The 10,000-nt window shown below is 45.3% G+C and overlaps 1 protein-coding gene across 2 annotated transcripts in view; it reads right to left on the bottom strand.

Annotated features, from left to right (window-relative positions):
* The window catches only part of dlc1 (DLC1 Rho GTPase activating protein), a 66,933-nt gene that overhangs the window by 9,435 nt on the left and 47,498 nt on the right, over positions 1 to 10,000 (bottom strand). For both annotated transcript variants that reach the window (XM_053677744.1, XM_053677745.1), the window contains 4 exons: positions 6,467 to 6,538; positions 4,248 to 4,329; positions 3,335 to 3,398; positions 1 to 1,290 (listed from right to left, as the gene is read on the bottom strand). The exon at positions 1 to 1,290 is cut by the window's left edge and continues 263 nt beyond it. In XM_053677744.1, coding sequence (XP_053533719.1) covers positions 1 to 1,290; positions 3,335 to 3,398; positions 4,248 to 4,329; positions 6,467 to 6,538 — 1,508 coding nt within the window. The remainder of the gene's footprint in view (positions 1,291 to 3,334; positions 3,399 to 4,247; positions 4,330 to 6,466; positions 6,539 to 10,000) is intronic.

The raw sequence follows: 10,000 nt of genomic DNA, 5'->3' as shown, positions 1-10,000 counted from the left end.
CACTCGCTCTAGGACGTCCTCCATCTTTGGCTCCTCCTCCTCGTCCTCTCCCTCTGGTTCATCCTCTTCCTCATCCGCCATTTTAGGGAAGGGCACATTGTCGTAGAAACTCAACCGACTGTCTAACGAGGTGGAGGACCTGCGGTGAAGCCTGCCGTCGCTGCGCTGAAACGGATCCCCATCTGCGAGTGACTTGGGAAAGGTGCCCGGTTTGTGACCGTCAGGAAGGTAGAAATAGATCACGCCAGATTCCTCATCTATTCTCTTATGTTCCACTTGCTTCTCATCGGTCCTATTACGGTTCCGTAGATTGTTCTCTGTGGTCATGCTCGGTTCAGGTTTCCTCCCAAAGTTCCGGATCTCGAGGTTCTCATTTTCCTGAACAAGACTGAACGGGTCAAACCCTTCTAGGTACATCCCAACTCGCTTTATGGAGCCGGCTGCGGTGCTGTGGCTCCGTGCCCTTGTGATCGGACTGGGCGTACTCACGGCACTCCCGCTGCTCGTCTCTGAATGGCTGCTGCCTGTGCTTCCGCTGCTCGTTTGTGTGGAGTAGGAGATGCTGCGGTTGTGGGTCCCAGTGTGCTCCAGCGTGGAAATGTCGACACAGTTGAGCTGTCGCAGCTTGTCCTCATCCAGACCTTCCTTCAACACCGGACCGCTAATCTCCAGCCTTCCGTTGTTGACCACGCCCTTCTTTTTACGCTTCGAAGACATGCTGCTACTACGCAGTCGCAGGCTTTCCATGCGCTTTAGGAAGCTCTTGGCCCTTGACCGTGTGCTTTTACTATCTCCGTTACTTCCTGAGAAAGTTCTGGCATCAAATGCAAAATTTCCATGTTCAAGCGGTGATGGAATCCCTTCAGAAAGCGAATCCTCATTGGCGCCGGACGTCCCAGAAGAGCACACGCTAGCAACAGAGCTAGCACGGGTTGTAGAGGCTGTAGGGACATTGGAATTGGTGTTAGCCGGGCTGGACGGGACCGTAATACTACGTGACCCTCCATGACCACCGCTTCCGGCGCTGTGCAAGGATCCCACCTCCGGCTGCTCGCTAAGATCTGTTAGCACACTTTCGGCACTAGCACTAACCCTCTCCCGAAGCAGGTGGCCCCCAGGCAGGCGCTGATCCTGGGAGGAGAGGAAGGTAGGGGCAGAAACAGCATCTCCCGCTGGAGATGTGAAGACATCCAGGTCCAACTGGTCCAAACGAGACCAACGTTTGCTGTCTCGTTGGAAGGTCCAACGGCCACTGATGGCACAGGGCTCGTCTTCATCCGAGTCTTCACTCTAGAAATGACGATGTAAGAGTTTGACAAGGTAAACATCACTGTCTGGGATTGAAAAAAAAACACCACACACCACCACATTTGGTCAATGCTTTTATCCGAAGCAGCTTACAACTGAGACAGGATATAACTGAGCATTGCTCAACACCCCAACAATGGTAGCTAAGCAAAGCTGGGATCTGAACTCACAATCTTCAAATTGGTTGCGCAAACCATTAACCACTGAGTCACCATTGTCCTGTTTGATTATTTTGTTTTAATGCCAGTTTTTTTTTAAACTACCTATATATGGAGATATAGATATAATAAGAAGCTGTTTAACTTCCAGGTCTCTACACAAATCTAACTTCCAACCTTTTTAGTATCATTTCAATGTTCCAGTTTGCCTTTGTCTTTTTGGAAGGGCATTGTTACCTTATCTGTAGTACACCAGATACAGTCGGTGTGGTCTGACGAAACTGAAACAGTCAGCTGCACAATCTGTTTAATAAACGGTTACCTCAGAGAGGCCAACGAGAGGTCAGTTTGAGGATCATTCATTTAGCCTTAGAGAACGTCCAATCTGATGTTCTAACACTCCCTGTCCACTTAAGCGGATAATATGGCCAATTTGAAGACAACAGAGTGGGAAAATCTGCTACTGTGACCGTCTTCGTAATGTCACAAGAGTCAAACGTCCACCATTCCTTCTTCCTAATCTGGGTAATCTATTCCCCCCCTCAGGGGATAAAGGGGTGGGGGGTTAAAGTGTTTTTGGCGGGGTTACCCTCCAGCTGGAGATTTGGGCTGGTCTAGTTCCCTTCCCCCTTCAGAATCCAACATTATCAGAAAACCTAAAACCCCACCTATACCACAGCAAGGCTTGCTTCAACATTCCAATGGTTTTGCGCTCAAGTTATGCAAAGGTCTACTCTCTATCCTTAAGGTCTCTTGAATGCTTGAGAATGCGAACTACAAAAACTGAAGAACCGATGCATGATTAATGACGTTGAACTGGCGATGACCTAAACAAGTGTGTAGCGTTGCTCTTCATGACCGGAAACCTGTATTTAACCATTGGCCATCCCTGTCAAAGGCATCTCCTCTATGGTGGATAATAACAGTGGTGGAAAAAGTTCGTAAAACTCACCACGGTAGTTATTTTACAGCCCCCCAGGCTTGGGAAGCCTTTGATCAGAATGATTAGAGCAGGAAACAAACAAAAAAAAGTCAATCTTCCCTTAGAACCTTCAATAAAGCGGGTAATCGTGCAACGAACAAAAGATTGCTAGCGTTGCTATGAATATTTGCTGAGACAAATCGGTCTCCTTGAGTGGTCTGCAAGTTCAGCAAACACAGCTGTACCAAATGTACCTTCCTTTATAAAGAACGGACTTGAGGGAATCTGAAGAAGAAGAAAAAAGAAATGAATGGGATAGGGGGTCAAGGCATGACCAAGAGCATGAAGATCAATGCATTCCAAGGATAGTTGGAGTCTGCCGCCCCGAAAGGAGGCACAATCACTTCCTTAAGTCAGCTTATGACCTTTCTCTTTAACTCTACGTGCGCCGGACGACACCACCGGGGACGTCTGCGTTCCTACCAGGACACACACAGACGTACTCGACAAGGCGGCTATTGTTCAGGCCTAGTAGTGTGCACCAAAAACACCTCCATAAACATTGTGCTTATTTGTGCTTAAGTCATGGCCTCTACTGCGATTACATAGGCGGCTTGTTTGTCGATGCATTCCTGACACGCCTGTTTTGAAATCCCGGATCTCGGCGTGTATAAGCAAACACACGCGTGCACGCACATTCCGTAACCGTGCGGACGACCTGGACGGGATATCCTCTTCCTTTGGCAAGGCGACGGGAAGAAACGATAAATCGACAGAGAAGTAAAAGAAGGAGAGGAGAAGCCTTTCGTTTCACCCCCAACAGGCGCACTTTACTCGTGCCTTCAGGACCCGAGTCCTGCCTGCCAGGAGGAATAAAACTTTCCTTCTAATTAAAGTAGATGACAGACAGTGAGGTTACGAGGAGACAGGAAATAAGAGCTCTTACTTGTTTTCTCTGAGGAGTGATCTCCAGCTTCATCATGGCACACTTGTTGAGAGTGTTTAGTCTCCTGCAAGATGAACAAAACACGCAAATTAGAAAAACTGCGCATTTGAAAGGAACCCCCGTGGTCTCGAATAAAAACCTTTCATCCGGAATCGTGTCCGAAAGACTTTCTCTGCGGAGATAAAAAAAAAAAGAAAAAAGAAAAAGAATGAGCACAGCGGTACCGCCTGATAATGAGCCGTTGAGGGATAAGCTCCAGATTACAGAAAGTCAGAAAGAAGAGAGGAAAAAGGGGGAGAAGGAACTCAAAAGAGAGGCCTGGCTTATCCTGCTCGCCACCTGGATGGGGTCATGTGACCTTCGGTTAGGGGCTTTTAGATGTGTGTGTCTGATCCGAGGGCCTGGCACCACGAAATGGCCTCCAGATGTCTGAGCACTCCAGCTGGGCTCGGCTTGACCCCCTCACGCACTTAGAAACACGACTCTTCCTTTCGGGCGGTCTCACTTTTCTCTCACTTGACCTGTCTGTCTGTCTGTCTGTCTGTCTGTCTCTCACATTCTGGCCAAAATGTGTATGGCGTTACTGTAGTAAGATGAGAAGTATGAGAAGTAAAACGTTTGCTGGGTCTCAGGCATCTGTCTTTCTGCTTTGTTTTTAAAAGAGAGAGAGCGAGAGAGAGAGAGAGAGAGAGAGAGAGAGAGAGAGAGAGAGAGTGAGAGAGAGAGAGAGAGAGTGAGAGAGTGGATGAGAGAGACAGAGAGAAAGAGAGAGAGAAAAAGAGAGCTGTATTGGCAATAAAAGGTTGCAGGTGAGTTGGCAGTAAAAGTTTCCGGAATCTGACAAGTGTTGAGAGATGTGTGTGTGAGTGTGTGTGTGTGTGAGTGAGAGCGTGTGTGTATCTACATAGCTTACCTGCAAAGTGCTTCGATGGCATCTCGATCCAGAAAGTCGTGATCTCTGGTGACTGACGAGATCTGGATGGGAAACTGAGCATCTAAAGAGAAGAGAGCGAGAGAGAGCGAGAGAGAGAAAGAAAGAAAAAGAGAGAGAGAGGTTATTAAGTAACAATATACATTTTATTTACAAATAATTTATTTTTTATCCATTTATAATTATATTTAACATTGCGGAACGTCCAAGAAACTCTGTCGCAAAATATAATGTTACAAAGCGCTGACACTGGAGACTCCTTCCACAAATGTCGAATGTTAAACGTCCTCAAAAATAGTTTTTTTTTTTTTTTTTTTTTTAAATCAACGATTACACACTTTTTTACTTATTCGTTTTTACGTGAACAAGCCTGTTGCTATGGAAACGATAACGATAACGATAACGAGCGCGTTAACATGCGCTACTGTCAGAGCTGCTGTTCTAGAAAATTCATCAACAACCTTCTGACCGATCAGGATCCGGCATTCAACACGACCACTCCGGCGTATTTACATTCTACCCCGTGGCTACTGTGAATACTCGTATCTGATTGGGTGGCAGCCGTGCGTTATGTAATCGCAGATCGACGTCCTTAATATTGCGTCATCGTGCTGGAATGTAACCGTGACAACACGCACAAACAAACGTTTGTACTGAGCAAATATTTAAGCGTGTATAATGGTTATAAATGCGTTTATTATACGGTATTAGCGTCGTGCGTCGGGAGTCTCGGCTAAATTTACTTCTTGACCTCAAAACAAAAGGGGTCCCTTCTCAAGAAGGGATTAAAGAGTCAAGGGGGGGAGGGGAAAGGGAAACACACACATACACACACACACACACACACACACACACACACACACACACACACCCACCTATGCTAAAACAGTAGAGGAAGTTGTATCTCAGGCAGCCAAGCAAATACAGCTGCATTGCAGAAGAGGGGTGTGTGTGTGTGTGTGTGTGTGTGTGTGTGTGTGTGTGTGTGTGTGTGTGTTGGGAGGGGGATTAGGAATGACAATAGGTACTCAGGGAGCTGTTGAGAGGTCTGTGTGTCTTTATAAACCCCCTGACTCAGTCTGCACTCGCAACAAAACCACAACCATTTATGATAATGTAGCAGAGAGAGGGGGGGGGGGGGGGGGGTGGACAGACAGAAGGAAAGAGGAAAGGAGAAGAGTGAAAGAAAGAACAGTAAAGGGAGAGACACACTGAGACTCAAGAAAAAAAAGACACAGAATACTACTTATGACACACACACACACACACTTCACTTTCTAATATCAGAATCTTTATATACAGTAATGTGAGCTTTACAACCGTCAGACACCGTGTGTGTGTGTGTGTGTGTGTGTGTGTGTGTGTGTGCGCTTTAGAATGTGAGAGCGTGCAGCACGTGTCGCTGGAAACACCGCCACAGGTCAGAATCCAAACTCTGTGTGTGTGTGTGTGTGTGTGTGTGTGTGTGTGTGTGTGTGTGTGTGTGTGTGTGTGTGTGTGGAAGGTACTTAGGCCTGAGGTGTGCTATCACATGTCTCACACTCCTTGCTTCATTTACCTTACTTTGTCCTGTGTGTGTGTGTGTGTGTGTGTGTGTGTGTGTGTGTTTTACTATGTGCCTTTCTATATGTATGTAAAAGAAAAGAGAAGACCGGAGACACGACACAAACCTGAGCCAACTCAGGAATGTGATTTAAGGAAAGGGGAGGTGGGGGAGAGAGGGAGAAAGAGAGGGGTAGGGAAACAGAGAGAGAGAAAGAGAGAGAGTGGTAGGGAAAGAAAGAGAGGGAGAGAAAGGCGGGGGGGGGTAGGGAAAGAGAGAGAGGGAGGTTATTAAGTAACAATATACATTTTATTTATGAAAGAACATGTATGTTTTATCCATTTATAGTTACAATTTAGCTCCGAATAACGGTTTCTAATAATATTAAAAAAGGTTTGTCAGAAATGTTTATAAATATAATTTATGTTCCAGATTCAATATAAAATAATAACTTCGAGCGAATGTCCTTGTTTTGTAACACGAGAACCGATGTCGAAGGAGAACAACCCCCCAGCCCCCGCCCCGGAGGCCGACGTGCGTCAGGACACACAGCGCGTTCATTCAGCAATTAGGAGCTCAGGCCCGGTTTGTGACCTACATACACACCCTTACTATTCCTGTCAAAAGCTGCTATTCATAAGAATGGAAAAATCCTTACCTTCATAGAGCTGAGCGTACTGGGGGAAACCAGCGGCACGGAGCCACGTACACGCCTCCTTCGCCTCGAGTTCTGCAAAAAGACCAGATGAGATGAGAAAGAACCTGGTGGAATGTACATCAGACCTTCTGTAGAACGTCCTGGCAATAAAAAGACTTAAAAAGGTCCCTGACCTGAACTGAGACGTCTAGTGGCATGCGTATCGTGTGATGATACAATGATTCTGCACGAGAAACTAAATGCTATAAACTCCAGGTCCTCACAAACCATCGTTTTTTCTTGTGCCCATAATTACAGCAGGACATGAAAGTGTGTTTCAGATATTTTTGTCTACAGATGTCCCCCCCCCCTTTTTTCCTCTTGCATAATATTTGGATACACATCAAATACCATCTTAGGAAATTTATTTAAATGGTAAATAAACAACTATAAAAAAATTTTTTAAAGAATTTAATTACAATTTTAAGACGTACAAGAGATATCTCATGGTTCGTGATGCAAGTGTCTTAAATTCATAAATTCAAGGACAAATACTCAAAATATTAGAACAAGACATTGAACAAAATATATACATAAATAATATAATGCATAAATTAATACAAAAATAAATAAATGGTGCTTATAGCTATATTATAATGTAGATACTGGTCACATTATAGAATTGTTGGTGATTAGACATCTGGGCGTATGACAAAAAGATCAAATCACTACACCGAAGATGTTTTTACAATATACGACACGCATCACCGTATTCATACGTTTAGAATAGCACTGTGTTTAGAAATAAACCTTTTTGTGTTTGTTTGCCAAATTCTCAACTCTGTTAAAAGGAAGCCGAGTTGCAGTGTGGAGTCTTCAGATCGTCAGCTAGTAATGAGTTCAACAAGTGAAAGAACTCCACAGTGTGTATGGCCCCATTTACACCAACGCTTCGACTCCACCCACTCCTCCCCAACCACACAAGCACGTTCTCCTCGATCTCGTAGTGTGGCGCTAGTTTTCGGACAGCGCTGCTAAAGCTTATAGTCCTGGGAATGACCCGTTTATGAAGTGAGTACCAAATGGCCAACGATGTTCACAGCAGCCATTTTGGCTCGTTTCATACAGCGAGGTGTCCGAGTGCTGGGTAAAGCCGTGACCGTGACAGGAGATGTGCATGGACAGCGACTATCAGTTTTGTCTTGGGCTAAAAAGCTCACACAAGGTCTGTGACTGTGAAATCCTAACCCTTGAGGTCTGCGTTCTCTGTAGACTGTAAATTAAAGTCTAATCAGAGTGTTAAATAAATAAATAAAAACAACAGATCCCACTTCCAGCACCAGTTCCTGTCCCACACACCACTGTGACCCAATCACAATACATTTCAGCACTGTGACTAATCCAGACCGCAGTTCTCACCCAAAATGCCTATCGAATTAATCATACTACAGAGCCCGCCCTCAAACCACCGCGACCAATCAGAATGCAGCGCTTGTCCCAAATTCAACTGTAGCCACTCGGAATACGGTTCCTCTGTCATCAGTTTATCATTCCTGGCTCAAAGTTCCCTCTCTGAGAGAGAGAGAGAGAGAGAGAGAGAGAGAGAGAGAGAGAGGGAGGGAGAGCAGAACGAGTGGAGAGGTGAGGAAACAGAGCCGGAGCACAGATACGTGACTCTCTGCTCGGATGACTGAGAACATGCGTGTGAGTGAAGAAAACATAGGAGACGTGAGATAAGGGATGCCTCCTCGCGTTGGACACACACTCACACACACTCACACACACTCACACACACTCACACACACTCACACACACTCACACACACTCACACACACTCACACACACACAGGCATTTACATACCAAAAGCAAGCCTAGACAGAATCAAGGTGAAGAGAAAGACACAAATGGGGTCTGCGACACACACACACACACACACACACACACAGACACACAATTACTCTGACATTCCGACATAAAGTTCTACACACTTGTGTGAACACATGACAGCACCGTACGAGTGTGTAGTTCACTCACTCTGGAGAATGTTCAACAATCATTACACACTTTTGAAAGCCTTTGTAATGAGGGAACATGCTTCCTGTGTGTGTGTGTGTGTGTGTGTGTGTGCATGAGTGAGAGAGAGAGAGAGGCTAAGTACATGTTTAAGGCCACATATGTGAACAGAGAACCTATTTAAATGTAAATGCTACACACACACACACACACACACACACACACACACACACACACACACGCGCGTCAGTGCAAAGAGCGAAGATAAAGACTGTACTGTGCGTGTTTACACGTTGCGTCCTGTGTCCCACCTTGGCAGTGGTGACATCACTTCCCTTTCCTGTCCAATCGGAAGCTGATTGGCCACGGCCACTTGAAAATGCCACGCCTCCTTTTGTTCAAGGGCAAACAATAAAAGGTGGCAGAACGCACCAACACAAACACAGGACACACACACACACACACACACACACTGAGAACACCACCCATCCAAGAGAGAAAGAGAAAAAGAGAGAATGATATATATATATCCATTCAATCAACTCTATAAGTATTGGTACTCTATCTATCTATCCATCCATTCAATCAACTTGACAAGTACTGGCATAATATCTCTCTCTCTCGCTCTCTCTCTCTCTCTCGCTCTCTCTCTCTCGCTCTCTCTCTCTCGCACTCTCTCTCTATCTTGACAGACAGCTATCACCAGCTAGTTTGGTAGTCCGTATTAGCTGCAGCACTTTAGCTAACTTAACAGAGGAATAACATCGAGCTAACTAAGAATCTACACCCCGAACAAATAGAACAGTAAAGTTATCTACAATATTAGCATCACTGCTAATCCCATTCCTCAGTAAATCAATAAATGTAGCGGATCATTGTAACACTCCTCAGATATCACACTATATTTATGATAATACTGGATTTGCTGATCACAAGCTAAGCAGTCAAGCCAACAGCACATTAAACTAAAACAGCTAGAGGGAGAGTGATAGAACTAAATAAGAGAGAGAGAGAGAGAGAGAGAGAGAGAGAGCGAGAGAGCGAGAGAGAGAGAGAGTAGCTATAAAGTACACACTCAGTCACTTTAATGAGAAGTGAAAGGAAGTGTGGAAAGAGAGGTCTGAACAGGTTCCAGTTCCACAGGGGAAAAAGCTTTCGAGGAAACGAATTCCACAAGAAACCTGAGAGCACTTGATTTAATGAGCTAAATATGCTAACAATGTGCATTCTCTCTCTCCCTCTCTCTCTCTCCCTCCCTCCGTCCCTCCCTCTCTCTCTTTTCTCTCTCTCGGTGAACAAGCAAGCAAAAGCATCCCCTGATCCCACTTTCCATTTCTGCGTTCGCGTCCTTCGTTCCATCAAGAAGCAAATACCAAAAAGTATCTTGACAAGCTAAATTTGCTAACTGTTAGCACTTGTCTTCTCTTTTTCTAAACCCCAGCATCCCCTCATCCAGCTTTCCATTTCTCTCTCCATCCTTCCACCGCAATCCGTCTGGAATCTATTTTGAACAGCAAGTCGCGAGCGCTAAATCTAACAAC

Source organism: Ictalurus punctatus, chromosome 29 (genome assembly GCF_001660625.3).
Source record: "Ictalurus punctatus breed USDA103 chromosome 29, Coco_2.0, whole genome shotgun sequence".
NCBI classification, from domain to species: Eukaryota; Metazoa; Chordata; class Actinopteri; order Siluriformes; family Ictaluridae; genus Ictalurus; species Ictalurus punctatus.
This window is presented reverse-complemented; position numbering and strand designations above follow the sequence as displayed.